Source organism: Pan paniscus, chromosome 2, assembly GCF_029289425.2.
Source record: "Pan paniscus chromosome 2, NHGRI_mPanPan1-v2.0_pri, whole genome shotgun sequence".
In the NCBI taxonomy this organism is placed as follows: Eukaryota; Metazoa; Chordata; class Mammalia; order Primates; family Hominidae; genus Pan; species Pan paniscus.
In genome coordinates this window covers 181,791,384-181,810,981 of record NC_085926.1, presented here as the reverse complement: position 1 = coordinate 181,810,981, position 19,598 = coordinate 181,791,384, and the positions used below count along the sequence as shown (strand labels likewise).

The 19,598-nt window shown below is 46.8% G+C and overlaps 1 protein-coding gene across 1 annotated transcript in view; it reads left to right on the top strand.

Annotated features, from left to right (window-relative positions):
- The window catches only part of ABCC5 (ATP binding cassette subfamily C member 5), a 99,428-nt gene extending 80,670 nt beyond the window's left edge, over window positions 1–18,758 (top strand). Inside the window, exons 26-30 of the mRNA XM_003831994.4 lie at window positions 336–495; window positions 9,796–9,874; window positions 11,177–11,290; window positions 12,899–13,063; window positions 17,293–18,758. Of these exons, the coding sequence (XP_003832042.3) occupies window positions 336–495; window positions 9,796–9,874; window positions 11,177–11,290; window positions 12,899–13,063; window positions 17,293–17,394 (620 nt within the window). The 3' untranslated portion in view covers window positions 17,395–18,758. The remainder of the gene's footprint in view (window positions 1–335; window positions 496–9,795; window positions 9,875–11,176; window positions 11,291–12,898; window positions 13,064–17,292) is intronic.
- Window positions 18,759–19,598: the final 840 nt, after the last annotated feature.

The window sequence follows — 19,598 nt, the reverse complement described above, 5'->3', positions numbered from 1 at the left end:
ACTCAGGAGGCGAAGGTTGCAGTGAGCTGAGATCACGCCACAGCACTCCAGCCTCGGCAGCAGAGTGAGACTCCGTCTCAAAAAAAAAAATGAAAATGGAATGGTCCCTTCCCTTCCTTCTCAGGCTGAAGCTGTGTAATTTGAAGGTGTCTGCCTGGTATCTCAGGAAAGTTAATTGCATTTTTCTATCATTTTATACATTATCTCAGTTAATCAGTTGAAATAACAACTGAATAGAAATGGAAAAATAGTTGGCATTGCCCTGAGGCTAAACCAGCATTGTCCTCACAGACTTTGCTAACAGCTCCTCTCTCGCATGTCTTCTGACTCATCAGGGAAGTCCTCGCTGGGGATGGCCCTCTTCCGTCTGGTGGAGTTATCTGGAGGCTGCATCAAGATTGATGGAGTGAGAATCAGTGATATTGGCCTTGCCGACCTCCGAAGCAAACTCTCCATCATTCCTCAAGAGCCAGTGCTGTTCAGTGGCACTGTCAGGTGAGGACCTGAGCACCTGCGTGCCTCGTGCGTCACTTAGAGGCCAGATGGGCATGTGGGACCACATGATGCTAGCACCGCCCCCTGGGACCATGAGCTCGCCATCTCTAGTCTGGTGCTTTTCCCACTGCACCATGTGCTTGCTGGTGCAGAAGGGAGAGGCAGCACCACTCACAATGCCACTTGGTTGACTGAAGGGTGCAGGGAGGCCTGCAACACAGTGCTGAAGAGGCCAGAGAGGTCTGGGCCCAGAGCTCTGCTCCGTGACTTCGGACAAGTTATTTAACCACTCCTGTGCCTGTTTCCTCACCCATAAGATGGGGATGCTTTAAAGACCTGTTGCTGTGAAGGTTGAATAAGTTCATGTAAATTATATAAGCACAGGGCCTGGCAAATGGTAAGCATTCGGCAAATGGTGGCTGCTGTCATCAGCCTCATTGACATCATCCTCATCTGCCCCCCACTCCATTCTGTCATCTCTCCTAGGTGCGCTGAAAGTTGCAGTTTTTTTGTTTTGTTTGTTTGAGATGGAGTCTCACTCTGTCACCCAGGCTGAAGTGCAGTGGCACGATCTTGGCTCACGGCAACCTCCGCCTCCTGGGTTCAAGTGATTCTCCTGCCACAGCCTCCCGAATAGCTGGGATTACAGGCGCCCTCCCCCAGGCCCAGCTAATTTTTCTATTTTTAGTTGAGATGAGGTTTCACCATGTTGGCCAGGCTGGTCTTGAATGCCTGACCTCAAGTGATCCACCTGCCTCGGCCTCCCAAAGTGCTGGGATTACAGGCATGAGCCACTGCACCTGGCCAAAAGTTCCAGTTCCAATGATGGCTTTCAGGCATTATTACTACTCATGTTATTTCATTTTCTAGTATCTTCCCCTACCTTTGATACTCTGGAATTATGTCGCTTTTTGAAATCTGCCAGGTTGCCAGAGATAAAATCCTTCTTCTTGGCCTATTAAAACAGACCAAGGAGAAAGCATCACATTATCTTTCCTAAGCTTATCTGATCCTACCCTTAGCCTTAAGCTTCAGCCTCCTGAAAACAGTGGATTTCCATCATTTGTGTCCCTGTCTATTAAAAAATCATTCTGGCCTGGCACGGTGGCTCACGCCTGTAATCCCAGCACTTTGGGAGGCCAAGGCGGGTGGATCACGAGGTCAGGAGATTGAGATCATCCTGGCTAACACGGTGAAACCCCGTCTCTACTAAAAAATACAAAAAATTAGCCGGGCGTGGTGGTGGGCGCCTGTAGTCCCAGCTACTTGGGAGGCTGAGGCAGGAGAATGGTGTGAACCCGGGAGGCAGAGCTTGCAGTGAGCTGAGATCGTGCCATTGCACTCTAGCCAGGGTGACAGAGTGAGACTCCATCTCAAAAAAAAAAAATCATTCTAAAAGTAATTTTTAGCAGTTTTCAGAAAAATTGGTACCAACCTAATTTCAAATAATCATAGGCAGTGTTCAGACTTGTTTTAAAACTATCCCCTCCACCTTTGGAAATGGCATTTTGAACTCAAGGAACTTTGGTAGATATCTTAGTCTGCTCAGGCTGCTGTATATAACAACATACCATAGACTGGGTGGCTTAAACAACAGAAATTTATTTCTCTCAGTTCTGGAGGCTGGGAAGGCTGGGGATGGGTGTCTGCTGAAGGCCCTCTTCCTGGTTTGCAAATGGTTGTCTTGTTCCGTCCTCATGTGGCCTTTCCTCGGTGTGTGCCTGTGGTGCATGCCTGTGGTGTGTGCCCGCGGAAAGGAGAGCTCTTGTGTCTCCTCTTCTTGAGGCCCCACCCTCATGATCTCATCTAAACCTAATCCCCTCCTTACAGCCCCACCTCCAAACACCATCACATTGGGGTCAGTGTTTCAACAGTTTAATTCTAGGGGCACACAAACCTGTAGTCCATAGCAGTAAATCAGCAGAATTCTCACCTGTGTTTGTGTAGCGTCAACACCCTAGAGTACGTTTATTTTGGTGTTTCTGTAATTGAATCTGGACAGCATGCACTGTATCTGTGGTTGATAATAAACCATTCTCTTTGGGTATTGAGGTAATAAGGTCAGACAAGCAATATGAGAAGAAAATTAGAATTTATTGGTCAGGCGTGGTGGCTCACGCCTGTAATGCCAGCACTTTGGGAGGGCTAGGTGGGCGGATCACCTGAGGTCAGGAGTTCGAGACCAGCCTGGCCAACATGGTGAAACCCTGTCTCTACTAAATTAGCCAGGTGTGGTGGCCCATGCTTGTGGTCACAGCTACTCCAGAGGCTGAGGCAAGAGAATCACTTGAACCTGGGAGGCGGAGGTGGCAGTGAGCTGAGATCGTCCCACTGCACTCCAGCCTAGGTGACAGAGCGAGACTCTGTCTCAAAAGAAAATTAGAATTTATTGAAGATGAAAGCCTAAAAATAGGCCGAGTGCAGTGGCTCACACCTGTAATCCCAGCACTTTGGGAGGCTGAGGTGGGCGGATCACGAGGTCAGGAGTACCAGACCAGCCTGGCCAATATGCTGAAACCCCGTCTCTACTAAAAAATACAAAAATTAGCCAGTCGTGGTGGTGCACACCTGTAGTCCCAGCTACACGGGAGGCTGAGGCAGGAGAATTGCTGGAACCTGGGAGGCGGAGGTTACAGTGAGCCGAGATCATGCCACTGCACTCCAGCCTGGACGACAGAGCGAGACTCCATCTCAAAAAAAGAAGCCATTGCTTGGCCAGGCGTGGTGGCTCATGCCTGTAATCCCAGCACTTTGGGAGGCTGAGAAGGGTGGATCACCTGAGGTCAGGAGTTTGAGACCAGCCTGACCAACAGGGAGAAACCCCTTTCTACTAAAAATACAAAATTAGCCAGGCATGGTGTTGCATGCCTGTAATCCCAGCTACTTGGGAGGCTGAGACAAGAGAATCACTTGAACCCGGGGGGCAGAGGTTGTGGTGAGCCAAGATCGTGCCATTGCCCTCCAGCCTGGGTAACAAGAGTGAAACTCCATCTCTAAATAAATAAATAAGGAAAATGTTGCCAAATTGGCTCTTCCCATAAATCTCCCTATTTTTAGATGCTGCAGGAACACCTTGAAAAAAAAATTGGCCTTACAATATTTGGCTTTGGCCATAAGAACTAGTTTTTTAAATCATCATTTGGAAGAGAATTAAGAAATAAAGCATGTTAAACTTGAGATTTCTTTTGAAACTGCTGCCACCAAGAAGCCTCAGTTTTAATTTAACAATTTTATAGCATTTCATTTGGGTTTGTGAAATGGGGGCTTCTAGAGTTAGTGGTTAACAATTGACCATGAGGCCAGGTGCGGTGGCTCATGCCTGTAATCCCAGCACTTTGGGAGGCCGAGACAGAAGGATCACTTGAGCTCAGGAGTTCGAGACCACCCTGGGCAACATCGTGAGACGTCGTCTCTGCCTTTTTAAATTTAATGTTAAAAGAAAAAGAATTGACCGTGGGCGCGTGCAGCTGGTGTGGGTAGAACATCGTGCACCTGTAGCTTTAGTGGAATTGGAACCATTTGTCTCCAGAGAAAGAAATGTTGACTGCTTTGTGGCTAGCTCAGTAGTTGGTACACTGCTGTCCTGGGTTTGTAGCTACTGAGCTTAGAGTGCAGCTTAGGAAGTCAGCTGTGCGAAGTGAGAAAATCATTTCAGTTAAATTTTTGCCAGCTCTAATTTTGGCTTTTTAGTCTGTAGTAGACACTGAGGAAGAATTAAATGCTGGACTTGTCTTTTATCCCCTAAGGTTTCCTTTTATCCTCTCAGGTTTGTTACGGATTCCAGAGAATGTTCAGCTCTTGGTATTCTTTTGTTTTTGAGACAGAGTCTCGCTCTGTCGCCGAGGCTAGAGTTTCAGCTCACTGCAACCTCTGCCTCCTGGGTTCAAGTGATTTGCGTGCCTCAGCCTCCTGAGTCACTGGGACCACAGGCACGGACCACCATGCCCAGCTAATTTTTGTATTTTTAGTAGAGACGGGGTTTCACCATGTTGGCCAGGCTGGTCTCGAACTCCTGACCTCAGGTGATCTGCCCACCTCAGCCTCCCAAAGTGCTGGGATTACAGGTGTGAGCCACCGTGCCCAGCCAGTATTCTTTTGCTTTAGTTAGAAGATAGAAAGCCTATGATGAGTTTCCCAAGGCAAAGACAGGATAAATAAGCTGTTTCCTCAGCTGCCTCCTAGAGACTCTGAATCTGGAAACCGTGCCTCCACCACCATTAGCCAGTATTGAGGGTGGGTACCTCTTCTTGAGATACCTGTAAACAATTAAAGCTTGAAAGGAATTCTTAGAGGAAAAGCAAGGTAAAACCAAAATCAAACCAACAAAACTCAGAAAGTCACAAGATAAAAATTGAGTTGTTCTGTGTACAAATATAATCTAATCTAAATCATAGGCCAGATAATTTGGGACCACACCCCTTCCTTAGATTAGCCAGAATGTCATTCTAGTACCTGCATCCTGGCCCTCCTTTATCTGCCTGTGTGGGCTTGAGCTCTCCAGCCTGTGTTTCTGCAGCTCCCTATTGTTTTGCCCTCATGATTGCCTCCAAGAAGAGAGGCCCCTTTTCATCCAGGCCTTAGAACACTTTTGCTGGCCTCTGTCTCATGGCCCTAGCTTTCCCCACCTTCTCCCAGAGTTCCCTGTGCTTCCTGGACCCAGGAAACCCAGCCCTGGCCTCTGTCCTATCCCCCGCAGCTGGAGTGTTTTTCATCCTGAGGACTGTCTGGAGCCTGGCTAGGCTGACAGTGAGCTGTCCCCAGCTGTCACTCTGGTATGTCTCTTGAGTCTTGGTCCCCTGTGAGTGATGGGTACCTTGTCTACCCAGAGCACTTCTGCCTGGTGCCCATTCATTAGCAAGAAGCAGTGTTCTCATTTCTTCTTCAGGTGCCTTCTCCTTTTGATCTGCTCATTAAATTTTTTTTTTTTTTTTTTTTTTGAGACAGAGTCTCGCTTTGTCACCTGGGTTGGAGTGCAGTGACATGATCTCTGCTCACTGTAGCCTCCGCCTCCCAGGTTCAAGCAGTTCTCCTGCCTCAGCTTCCCCAGTAGCTGGGATTACAGGCACCCGCCACCACGCCTGGCTAATTTCTGTATTTTTAGTAGAGGTGGGGTTTCACATAGTTGGCCAGGCTGGTGGTCTTGAACTCCTGACCTCAGGTGATCTGCCCACCTCGGCCTTCCAAAGTGCTGGGATTACAGCCATGAGCCACCATGCCCCGCCTGTCATAACCATCTTAATTTTATTTAACAAATGCTCAAAACTTCATGAGACAGACACCATTGTTACACATATTTTATTTTACCAAATAGTGAGGTTTCACTATATTGCCCAGGCTAGTCTTAAACTCCTGAGCTCAAGAGATTCTCCCACCTCTGCCTCCCAAAGCGCTGGGATTATAGGTGTGAGATGCCGCCCTTGGCCATTATTCCTGTTTTATATAGATGATGAAACTGAAATCCAGAGAGTGAGAGTAATTTGCCCAAAGACACACAGCTAAAAGTGGCAGAGCTAGGATTTGAACCCAGGCTGGCCGGCTGGCTCTACTCATTACACTCACTGCGTTGCCTCCTGAAGCGTGTGTCACGACCCCGCTGTTAACCACAACCTTGATATTCCATCTCTCCAAAAAACAGTTAGACGTGCCTCTTTGTGGATCTTGACCTTTAGTTACATTTCTTTTCCCAGCATCTTCAAAGTCTCGGCTGCCTTCCTCATCTCAAAAACGAAAAAAGAAGTCACACAATCTATGCCGTTCTCTCTAGTATTTTTCATTTGCTCTACTTTTTCCTCTTAACTTTTTTCACCTAATCTGACTCTTAACAACTAAAAGCCAAAATCAGTCCGTATTTCTGCATACCTCAAAATAAGATTTCCTTTTGCTTCCTGATAGAAGAAGGTATGTGAGTCCCAAAATCTCCTGCTCTGAAAACCAAGGCTACTATGAAGCACCCAGCACAGATGACAGGGCAGCATGGTTTACTGCAGTGTTTTCTGCTATACCGAGGGTGAATTGCTGTGTCGTCTCACACTTTGGGAGATATTCTTGGCTTCATTTAGCAGTGGTCAGTGTTGACTATTGCTAAAAATAAAATATGAAGAACCAAAGATGAAAATGTACCTTTGGCAAGATCAGGACTCCAGGGGTTCTGATTGTTAAAAAATAATTGCCCTCATGTTCAGACACTTTTCTATCCAATCACTTAACTGAATCCTTTTGATTAAGTGGATGCATAACTTTGCTTTCATTTCTGTCTGTGGGTCAGACCCAGGACCGTCTGGCTTCTCTAATGAGGGGAGATATTTTTCCATTCCTGATTGAGCTCCCTGTTGAGGTTGGTCTGGTCTGCCTTACTGTGTACCACCTACGAGTGTATGCAAATATTCATTTTCTATCTGGAACCCATTGTTTAGTGGTCTGAGGCTCCTTCAGCTGGTGTGATGGACCTGGGTGAATTGAATGTTAACCCTGGGCTGGGCACAGTGGCTCACGCCTATAATCCCAACACTTTGGGAAGCCAAGGCGGATGGATCACCTGAGACCTGGAGTTCAAGACCAGCCTGGCCAACATGGCAAAACCCTGTCTCTACCAAAAAATACAAAAGTTAGCCAGGTATGGTGGCGCACACCTGTAGTCCCAGCTACTTGGGAGGCTGAGGCACGAGAATTGCTTGAACCTGGGGGGTGGGGCAGGGGTTGCAGTGAGCTGAGATCATGCCACTGCACTCCAGCCTGGGTGACAGAGCAAGATTCTGTCTCAAAAAAAAAAAAAAAAAAATGTTAAGCCTGTTGTCGTATTTGCCCATAGAAAATCTGATAGGGCCGGCTACTCAGTGGGCAGGAGACCGCGCTTTTGTGTACAGCAGTTCTCGCTTCTCCATGGTTTCACTTTCTGCAGTTTCAGTTACCCATGATCAACCAGGGTCCAAAAATATTACTTACTATATTTTGCAAGAGACAGACCGCAGTCAAATAATGTTCATTACAGCATATTGTTATAATTGCTTGATTTCATTATTGTTAATCTCTTACTGTGCCTAATTTATAAATTAAACTTTATCATAGGTATGTATATATAGGGAAAAAAAACATAGCATTTATACGGTTCAGTACTATTTGTGGTTTGAGGCATCCACCGGGGCTCCCTGGAGCATATCCTTGTGGATGAAGGGGGGCTCCATGCCCGCTCTTTGATCCAGAGGCATCTGATGGACTTACTTGCTGTATGTGTTTCCTGGGGCTGTCATAAACAGTTTAAGCCACAAACTGGATGGCTTCAAACAACAGAAATGTACTATCTCACAGTTCCGGGGGCTGGAAGTCTAAAATCAAAGTGTCATTTGGGCCATGCTGCCACTGAACCCTATAGGGAAGGACGCTTCCTTGCCTCTTCCAGCTTCTGGTAGTTGTGGCCATCTTTGGCATTCCTTGGCTTTGGATGCATCCCTCTGGCCTCTGCCTCCATTGTCACATGATGCCCTCCCAGTGTTTCTCTGCCTTCACGTGGCCATCTCTCATAAGGACCAGTCATATGGGATTAAGGGCCCACCCTTCTCTATTACTCTGGTATGACCTCATCTTAACTAATTACATCTGCAAATTACCCTATTTCCAAATAAGGTCACATTCTTAGGTACTTAGGTGTCTTTTGGGGAGACACAGGTCAACCCGTTAAACTGTACCATATTAAACAACACTTCCTGGGCCAAGGGTAGTGAGAAGCGAGCATGTTCCAAGCGGGAAAAATGCCGTGCAAAGGGCAAGAGGCGCTGGAGAGCAGGGCGGGTCAGAATCTCCCAGGAGATCGAGAGATGCCCAGATAGCAGGAATGAGGCGGTGCCGGCCTGCTGTCCTCTCACTAGAGTTCTGTGATAATGACGTGATTGTATTTGCGTGCCTGTAATAAGTAACCCCAGATATGGAGACAGGTGTGTGGCATAGAGTAAAAGTCCATGTTTCTCCCAGAGAGTTTCCTGTTTCCCACATGCCAGGCATAATTTTATGAGCAAAGCAAATATACTTTTCAGATTACTAGACCTCCAAATGTTATGTGTAGATCAAGACAAGCCGTCCAAAATTACTGTAACATCCCAGTTTTCCACCAAATACCTGTTCCACCACCAGTTCTCCACCCTCATCCTCAGTGGCAAAGATAATTTTCTCCTGTCCTAAACATTTCTAGTCCTGGCCGGGCACAGTGGCTCATGCCTGTAATCCCAGCGTTTTGGGAGGCCCAGGTAGGCTCATCACTTGAGCTTGAGCACTGGAATTTGAGACCAGCCTGGGCAACATGGCAAAACCCCATCTCTACAAAAAACACAAAAATTACGTGACATGCGCCTGTAAAAAAAAAAAATTTCTAGTCTCGTTCTTTTGGTATCACCTCTGATTTCCTTGAGGTAGCTACTGTTGGCACAGTAAGCACAAATGGCCCCCAAACTGGTCTTCTGTGCCAGGAAAATTCCTTTTTCTTGACTTGTCCTTTATTCTTTCTCTCCTCCTTCCTCTTCCCTTCTACTGGATCAGTTTCTTTCCCTGGTCAGGCCAGCTGTCCTGGAGCCCCATACTCAATGACAGGGTTGTGAACCAGGTAGACCAAGAGAAAGAGGGTGCATTTCTAAGTTTGTACGTATGGAGAGATTTATTTTTTATTTTATTTTATTTTATTTTATTTTATTTTATTTTATTTATTGAGATGGAGTCTCACTCTGTTGCCCAGGCTAGAGTGCAGTGGTGTGATCTCAGCTCACTGCAACCACTGCCTCCTGGGTTCAAGCAATTCTCCTGCCTCAGCTTTCTGAGTAGCTGGGATTACAGGTGCCCACCACCACGCCTGGCTAATTTTTGTATTTTTAGTAGAGACAAGGATTCACCATGTTGGCCAGGCTGGTCCTGAACTCCTGACCTCAAGTAATCCACCCGCCTCGGCCTCCCAAAGTGCTGGGATTACAAACATGAGCCATTGCACCCAGCCAAAAGATGTATTTTAACAAATACACGCACAGGAAAAAATCTAGAAGGATATTTGCTGATATTTGCATTTATAAATTGTTCTATAACTAGTATTATTTACATAGTAAAAATAGTAAAAGAATAAATCAAGTTTTATGGAGCTGAGGAGGTGGCCCAGTGTGCTGTCAGAGCTCCCATCTGTCTGGTTGTGGAATGAGCCGTCTGTGACCATCAGGGTTTGGAGTCTTCTCTCCCTATGCATGTGTGTTAAACATCTTCCACAGACAGCCTTTGCCAATGGGTCGCTTCAGGGTGGGACCACTGAGAAATTCCTGTGTTTCTTCCTAGATCAAATTTGGACCCCTTCAACCAGTATACTGAAGACCAGATTTGGGATGCCCTGGAGAGGACACACATGAAAGAATGTGTAAGTGAAGAGCTTAGGGGAAGCCGTGCTGAGATGGTGAGGGTGGAAGCACGGCGGTGCCCTTGCCACACCCCGTCTGCTCTGGCCGTGCCTCCAGGATGCCTGTGGACAAAGGCTTTGTGGCAGGGCTCTCCAAGTCTTTCAGATACCTGGGAAAAGCTGATCCCTCTCAACCCCACCGCCCATACTGCCCACGGTCATATTGGCCTTGCACTATCCATTGATTGAACATAGTAATGACAACTACTTAGAATTAAGTGATGCTTTTAATTTATTAGTCATAACAGTGTAACATACTTTGAAGCGTCCACATATATGCAAAAGATATATAACGTGGCCGGGCGCAGTGGCTCTCGCCTGTAATCCCAGCACTTTGGGAGGCCGAGGCAGGTGGATCACCTGAGGTCAGGAGTTCGAGACCAGGCTGACCAATATGATGAAACCCTGTCCCTACTAAAAATACAAAAATTAGCCGGGTGTGGTGGCATGCACCTGTAATCCCAGCTACTCGGGAGGCTGAGACAGGAGAATCGCTTGAGCCCAGGAGACAGAGGTTGCAGTGAGCGAGAGCGCACCACTGCACTCCAGCCTGGGCAACAAGAGCGAAACTCTGTCTCAAAAAAAAAAAAAAAAGATACATAACATATTGAGTCTCCAGAAAGCACACAGTGTGCATATGGACCATGGACCACAGACATTTTGGGACAACTCAGTAGGCCCTCACAGGCCCTCACGAGCAGCTGCAGTCTATAGGTTGATACCACTGGCCTAGGGTGAGGCTTCTGTTATGCCTGGGTTGAGTCAGGATCCAGGATCCCCTGCCCTAATTCAACTATTAGTAGATGAGTTCTGTTTTTTCCTCTGCTCTATCGGGATTCTTCTCATTTGAAGAATAAGTTCTGCAGCTTACAAAAAATGTTTCACAGGCACGGGCCTACGGCTTTGGACTTCAGAAGGAGAGTACTTTTCCTTACTATACTATTTCCTATTGCAAGACCATATTTTCAGAACCAAAACTTAAGGCCCACTATGTGACTGGATTTTGGGGACATGAAAGCGTTGGAATTTCTGGGATGTTTTAATGGTATAAAGCTAACAGAATAGTCTATTGGAATCAGGGACTGCCTTGGAAGTGGGTCCTAGCACGCATGATCAGTACACCTGCACCTTCATTCCAGATGAGACAGGTTCTTGGCTAATAGTTCTTTCATCGCTTTCAGAATCATTTCTTTTTGTCCTTGGATTTTCAGGAAATTCAGCTTAGTTTCTTATCCCTCTGATCTCTAGTTTCTTTCTCCCTAGATTGCTCAGCTACCTCTGAAACTTGAATCTGAAGTGATGGAGAATGGGGATAACTTCTCAGTGGGGGAACGGCAGCTCTTGTGCATAGCTAGAGCCCTGCTCCGCCACTGTAAGGTAAGGCAGTTTGGGGTTGGCAGCAGCAGAGAATGGGAATGTTTTAGTGCAGCCTTGCCCTGACACACTGGGGTCCAAAGGTATTCCTGGCTCTGATCCCTGTTGGCACTTTCTAAGAGCATGACCAGAGATAACTCTAACCCTGACACAATTTGGGTATATTGGTTCTGGGGAGGGAGAACAGGGTTGCTTTGTTTTTACCTTCATCCAAGACCAACTTTTGTTTCTGGCCATTGAGTAGTTGTACGACTGCAAACCATAGACATAGAAGATTTTTTTTTTTTTTGAGACGGAGTCTTGCTCTGTCTCCAGGCTGGAGTGTAGTGGCCAAATCTCGGCTCACTGCAACCTCCACCTCCCGGGTTCAAGCGATTCTCCTGCCTCAGCCTCCCGAGTACCTGGGATTACAGGCGTGCACCACCATGCCCAGCTAATTTTTGCATTTTTAGTAGAGATGGGGTTTCACCATGTTGGCCAGGATAGTCTCGATCTCTTGACCTCGTGATCTGCCCACTTTGGCCTCCCAAAGTGCTGGGATTACAGGCGTGAGCCACCGTGTCTGGCCGACATAGATTTTAAAATTGCAAGAGACTTTAAGGTCATCCAATCCAGCCCCTTCATTTTATAAACAGGAAAAGAATGTCCTTTTGTCCAGTATGTTACCAGCCATATTGGATTCAAGGGAAAAAAAGAATTAATTGTACATGCTCACTGTCACAGAGCATGTAGGGGCAAGTATTTGATTAGATCCGTGGTTTTGTTTTGTTTTGTTTTGTTTTTGAGACAGAGTCTCACTCTGTCACCCAGGCTGGAGTGCAATGGTGTGATCTCGGCTCACTGCAACCTCCGCCTCCTGGATTCGCGCGATTCTCTTGCCTCCGCCTCCCGAGTAGCTGGGACTACAGGTGCGCGTCACCACGCCCGGCTAATTTTTGTATTTTTAGTAGAGACAGGGTTTCACCATATTGGCCAGGATGGTCTCGATCTCTTGACCTCGTGATCCGCCTGCCTCGGCCTCTCAAAGTGCTGGGATTACAGGCATGAGCCAGTGCGCTCGGCCTAGATCAGTATTTTACAAATATGCTGTTATGGAAATCAAGGCAAACTTGGTTTTGAAATTGTATCACTTCTAAGCAAAAGGATGTTTTTACATATATGTGTGCTTTGTTAGAAAAAAAAAAACAATAGGCCGGGCATGGTGGCTCAAGCCTGTAATCCCAGCACTTTGGGAGGCCGAGGCAGGTGGATCGCAAGGTCAGGAGGTCGAGACCATCCTGGCTAACATGGTGAAACCCCGTCTCTACTAAAAATACAAAAAATTAGCTGGGCGTGGTGGCGGGCGCCTGTAGTCCCAGCTACTCGGGAGGCTGAGGCAGGAGAATGGCGTGAACCCGGGAGGCAGAGCTTGCAGTGAGCCGAGATCACACCACTGCACTCCAGCCTGGGCGACAGAGCAAGACTCCGTCTCAAAAAAAAAAAAAAAAGAAAGAAAAGAAAACAATAGATAGTGTAAAACTTAAATAATGAAATACATTTTAGTAAAATCTAGATTAACCAGAATGCTAAAGGAATTTAATCGAGTTTCTTTCTCCTCTGCTTCTCTGGCAGATTCTGATTTTAGATGAAGCCACAGCTGCCATGGACACAGAGACAGACTTATTGATTCAAGAGACCATCCGAGAAGCATTTGCAGACTGTACCATGCTGACCATCGCCCATCGCCTGCACACGGTTCTAGGCTCCGATAGGATTATGGTGCTGGCCCAGGGACAGGTACCGAGTCCTTCAGGAACTTTGGCTTGGCATGTCTGGGAGGAACCTGGCCCCTGGCAGGGATGGACTGATTGCCATCTTTGTAGGGTTCTGGGCATTCAGATAAGCACTTGCAGCAACGCTATTTACTTGCTATTGGGAGGGATACAGCCTCCGAATCACAAGATTACTCAGGCACCTCTGATGGGGTTCTCTTTTTACTTTACTAATTTGTCCTTTTGTTGCTTGTGAGTAGCGACACTGACTTAAGTCAGAGAGTACATGTACTTAGTGATTCATTTACATACACAATGATCACCCCCGGCATACTTGGGCCAGAGAGTATAGATACTTAGTGATTCATTCACATACACAATCATCATCCCTGGTACATGTACTTAGTGATTCATTCACATACACAATGGTCACCCCTGGCATACTTGGGCCAGAGAGTATAGATACTTAGTGATTCATTCACATACACAATTATCATCCCTGGTACATGTACTTAGTGATTCATTCACATACACAATGATCACCCCCCCGGAGGCCTATTGAGACCAGCCAGCACATGTTTGCTTTTTTGCAATCACGTAGCGGCACCAAACTTCTTACCCTGTTGTTTCAGGCGTTCCCACAGCCTGGCCCTAGCCTTGCCTTCTTCATTTTCCACTCTTCCCTTGCAGGTGCCGTTGGCTATAGACATCTTGCATTCTCCAAGCTTTTTATCTGTCTTTACTCAGATAGTTCCATCTACCTAAAAGGCCCTTTGCCCTTCTCTCTCCCATATCCACCTGCTCACAACCTGCCTGTCCCTGAAGAATGACATGGCCCAGATGCCAAAGCCTCCATGAAACCCCCTGGCTGCCTCAGCCGCCCTAGACTGTATCTGTACCTCTCTTGTAGTTCTTCTGTCTCAGTTGATAGGAATTGTGCAATGCCCTGTCTCCCTAGAGAACTCCCTGAACGCTCTCTGAGGGCAGAGTCACCGCTCATTCATCTTTAGGGCCCCAGCAGTGCTTAGTACTACAGTTCTTTGTACAGGTGATGTTAAGTACATTTATGTTAGACAAATACCTCTTTTGCATGCCCCTAGGATACAAGTAAATTAATAATTTGGAGGAAATAACAAGCCATTTATAATGGGTAACATGTCTTCTATTGTAGAAGCTCCCACAGTGACAGCTAATATAATAGCTACTTCTACTGAATGTTTACTATGTTTCAGGCACTGTGCTTAGTGCTTTACATATAATCTCTCAACATACCATCAGTCATCACAACAACCTAGAGAGAGACATAGCCTGAATTCTGCTTTACAGATAAGGAGACAAAGTCTCAGGGAAAGTCCATAGGAAGTGGAGTAGGCCGGGCACGGTGGCTCATGCCTGTAATCCCAGCAGTTTGGGAGGCCGAGGCGGGCAGATTGCCTGAGCTCAGGCGTTCAAGAGCAGCCTGGGCAACATGGCGAAACCCCGTCTCTACCAAAAATACAAAAAATTAGCCAGGCGTGGTGGCACACACCTGTAATCCCAGCTACTAAGGAATTTGAGGTGGAAGGATCATTTAACCCTGGGAGGCAGCGGAGGTTGCAGTGAGCCGAGATAGCGCCACTGCACTCCAGCCTGGGTGACAGAGTGAGACCTCATCTCAAAAAAAAAAAAAAAAGCAAACAGTAAAAATTGGTGGGATTTAAAAAAAAAAGGAAGCAGAGGAGATGGGACAGGACTCAGGCCAGCAACCCCACTGCCAGCACACTGTCTAAATTGTGGAGAAATACTGAGAAAAGTGTTAAATAGGGCAGGTTCAGCCTGGGCTTCAAAGCTGAATTGAGAGAACTTGGGGGCTAAGGACTTTTCTCCTCATCTTGAAATTATTTTCACGCTAGTGTGTTTTGTGACTATCTTTGTTTGCCTTAAACTAAGTGTTTACTGAGATTCTGTCATACATAAGATACGTTGAGCTACTACTTTGTAAGTAGGTGTTAAAATAGAGACTAGTAAGGTATAATAGATGGGACCAAGAACATCTTCTGGGAAATTCTTTTTTTCTTTTTTTGAGCCAGCGTCTCGCTCTGTCGCCCAGGCTGGAGTACAGTAGTGCAATCTTGGCTCACTGCAACCTTCGCCTCTGGGGTTCAAGCGATTCTCCTGCCTCAGTCTCCTGAGCAGCTGGGAGTACAGGCATGTGCCACCATGCCTGGCTAATTTTTGTATTTTTAGTAGACACAGGGTTTCACCATGTTGGCCAGGCTGGTCTCGAACTTCTGACCTCAGATAATCCGCCCACCTCAGCCTCCCAAAGTGCTGGGATTACAAGCAGAAGCTACTGTGCCCAGCTGGAAATTTTTTCTTAAGGACACAAATTGAGACCCCTTTCTTTCGATAGGTGGCTTGATGTTTTGGAGTGGGGAGCCCATTCACTCTTTATGAGGGACTCTATCCTTCTCTTCCCTTAATTTTTTTCTTGCTAATTAAAATTTCCTTGTAATTTTAGGAAAGCCTAAAAAAAAACACACACACACACCAAAAAAGCATAAAGGCAAAAACAGGATGATAAGCCATTTACTCCCAGAGATGAGCATTGTAATACACTGACTTACCCCAGCTGTGTTTTTCTTGCATCTGCACACACAGACTCCAACAGATGGGATGCTCTCTGCCGCAGACACAAAATACCAGACTAAAAGGGGTTTGGAGGATGGGATTTTGTTATCCCACATGGGTTGGTTTTTGTGCAGCTCAGCAGTGTGGGGATCTGTATCACTCTCAGCCAGTACTCACCTTCCCCTGCTGGTACAGGATGCCTGCTCAGGCACCCAGCCAAAGGAAGGACACGTGTCCAAAGGAAGGACAGGCTTATGTTCTCCTTGTGGCCTGTCCACTGAGCAGGACACCCTCTCCTAAAGCACTAAGGAGACTTCCTCTTACATCTCCTTAAACAAGGTTATGTTCTATGCCTTTGCCCTGTGGCGGGGGAGGCTGAGAAAGTTGAGTACATGCATTTCAGCCTCTGCCACAGGAGGTGGGTTCCGCCAGTATATCATTCAGGGTTCTGCTGCCACATGATTTTCCATGGCTACATAGAAGTCCATCATAGGAATGGCCACTTGACTAAGTCACTCCCTGACTTCCTTTTTTTCCCCTGACAACTAGACATTCTGAGCTCTTCCATTTCCCTCTATAAGGTTAGATCAGCTTGCGTAACAAAATGGCATTTGTCTGGTGTGCCCTTGACTTGAGCTGCAACTTCTCTCCCCTGCAGTTTATTTATTTTATTTTGTTTATTTATTTATTTATTTTTTTGAGACGGAGTTTCGCTCTTGTTGCCCAGGCTGGAGTGCAATAGCACGATCTCTGCTCACCACAACCTCTGCCTCCCGGGTTCAAGCGATTCTCCTGCCTCAGACTCCCCAGTAGCTGGGATTACAGGCATGCACCACCACACCCAGCTAATTTTTGTATTTTTACTAAAGACAGGGTTTCACCATGTTGGTCAGGCTGGTCTCGAACTCCTGACCTCGGGTGATCCGCCTGCCTCGACCTCCCAAAGTGCTGGGATTACAGGCATGAGCCACTGCACCCAGCCTGTTGTTTTTTATTTATTTATTTATTTATTTTGAGGCAGAGTCTCGTTCTGTCGCCCAGCCTGGCATGCAGTGGTACAATCTCAGTTCACTGCAACCTTCACCTCCTGGGTTCAAGCAATTCTCCTGCCTCAGCCTCCCAAGTCACTGGGATTGTAGGCACCCACCAACCATGCCCAGCTAATTTTTGTATATTTAGTAGAGACAGGGTTTCACCATGTTGGCCAGGCTGGTCTTGAACCCCTCACCTCAGGCAGTCTGCCCACCTCAGCCTCCCAAAGTGTTGAGATTACAGGCGTGAGCCACCAGCCTCCTGCAGTTTATAGACCTGGTTGGTTGGTTCCTTCATTCCCAAGGCTGAAGGAATTTGGATTTATGTGAAGGAGGTCTGGAAGTCGTTTTCTTTTTTTTTTTTTTGCTATGAGAATACTTTATTAGGCAAAACCGCATACTACTAAAATGCTGGAAGTCATTTTCTCTGTCCTTTCCCTTACTCCCTGGATAGTTGAAAATAAAAAAATAAAGGGGGAGGTGCACGCAGGGCTAGTTGAATTGTCCCCAGATTCTACCCTCAGGGGGCACTGGCACTTACTGAGCCGTGGATCCTCTGAATCATCCTGCATGACCCAGAGCTGCGTCCTGACGGCGTCTCCTTCTTTTGCAGGTGGTGGAGTTTGACACCCCATCGGTCCTTCTGTCCAACGACAGTTCCCGATTCTATGCCATGTTTGCTGCTGCAGAGAACAAGGTCGCTGTCAAGGGCTGACTCCTCCCTGTTGACGAAGTCTCTTTTCTTTAGAGCATTGCCATTCCCTGCCTGGGGCGGGCCCCTCATCGCGTCCTCCTACCGAAACCTTGCCTTTCTCGATTTTATCTTTCGCACAGCAGTTCCGGATTGGCTTGTGTGTTTCACTTTTAGGGAGAGTCATATTTTGATTATTGTATTTATTCCATATTCATGTAAACAAAATTTAGTTTTTGTTCTTAATTGCACTCTAAAAGGTTCAGGGAACCGTTATTATAATTGTATCAGAGGCCTATAATGAAGCTTTATACGTGTAGCTATATCTATATATAATTCTGTACATAGCCTATATTTACAGTGAAAATGTAAGCTGTTTATTTTATATTAAAATAAGCACTGTGCTAATAACAGTGCATATTCCTTTCTATCATTTTTGTACAGTTTGCTGTACTAGAGATCTCGTTTTGCTATTAGACTGTAGGAAGAGTAGCATTTCATTCTTCTCTAGCTGGTGGTTTCACGGTGCCAGGTTTTCTGGGTGTCCAAAGGAAGACGTGTGGCAATAGTGGGCCCTCCGACAGCCCCCTCTGCCGCCTCCCCACGGCCGCTCCAGGGGTGGCTGGAGACGGGTGGGCGGCTGGAGACCATGCAGAGCGCCGTGAGTTCTCAGGGCTCCTGCCTTCTGTCCTGGTGTCACTTACTGTTTCTGTCAGGAGAGCAGCGGGGCGAAGCCCAGGCCCCTTTTCACTCCCTCCATCAGGAATGGGGATCACAGAGACATTCCTCCGAGCTGGGGAGTTTCTTTCCTGCCTTCTTCTTTTTGCTGTTGTTTCTAAACAAGAATCAGTCTATCCACAGAGTCCCACTGCCTCAGGTTCCTACGGCTGGCCACTGCACAGAGCTCTCCAGCTCCAAGACCTGTTGGTTCCAAGCCCTGGAGCCAACTGCTGCTTTTTGAGGTGGCACTTTTTCATTTGCCTATTCCCACACCTCCACAGTTCAGTGGCAGGGCTCAGGATTTCGTGGGTCTGTTTTCCTTTCTCACCGCAGTCGTCGCACAGTCTCTCTCTCTCTCTCCCCTCAAAGTCTGCAACTTTAAGCAGCTCTTGCTAATCAGTGTCTCACACTGGCGTAGAAGTTTTTGTACTGTAAAGAGACCTACCTCAGGTTGCTGGTTGCTGTGTGGTTTGGTGTGTTCCCGCAAACCCCCTTTGTGCTGTGGGGCTGGTAGCTCAGGTGGGCGTGGTCACTGCTGTCATCAGTTGAATGGTCAGCGTTGCATGTCGTGACCAACTAGACATTCTGTCGCCTTAGCATGTTTGCTGAACACCTTGTGGAAGCAAAAATCTGAAAATGTGAATAAAATTATTTTGGATTTTGTAAAACTCTTCGTGTATCAAACAGTTCTCTGGGAAGGGAGTGAGATATCCTTGAATGGCTTTGGGACCTGCATATCCAGCAATGGAGTTGCATCTGGGAAGGACTGGTAGCAAAGCTGGTTGGTTGCAAGGGCCATGGGGCCCTGAACACCTGGAATCATCTCTGTGGGCCTTAGTCCCGCTGCCTGTATTCCTGGGCATGGTCCCCAAATAAAGCTCTTTGGCTGCCCATAAGAGGGTGGGGAGTGGAAAGGTGAGTGGTTGTGGTGAGGTGGGTGGTCGTGGTGAGATGTATTTAAAATGAATAGTTTATCGAGGATTCTTAGCAATTCAAACAATATAATCACCCTTTCAGCCAATTCATTCAGATTCACCCATTGAAAATTAGTAACCCCGTCTCTACTAAAAATACAAAAACTAGCCTGGCATGGTGGCAGGCGCCTGTAGTCCCAGCTACTCAGGAGGCTGAGGCAGGAGAATCACTTGAACTCGGAGGTGGAGGTTGCAGTGAGCTGAGATCGTGCCATTGCACACCAGCCTGGGCGACAGAGTGAGACTCCGTCTCAAAAAAAAAAAGCAAAGGGTACTCATTCTAAAGTTTCTGACTATATTGTGTTGAATGCAGCCAAGAAAGCTTTTAAACTGGTATTAGTTCGCTGGCCATCAGTAGAAATTATACTAATTTTTCTAAAGTACCTGTGCTGTCGTGAGAACCCAGGGGCTTGACTCTAAAGTTAAAACTTTAGTTCCTAGGGTGTCACATTTCAAGCGCTCAGTAGCTGTATGCGACCTGTACAACATAGTAATGTACCACATAGTAATGTACAGTGCAGATATAGGACGTGT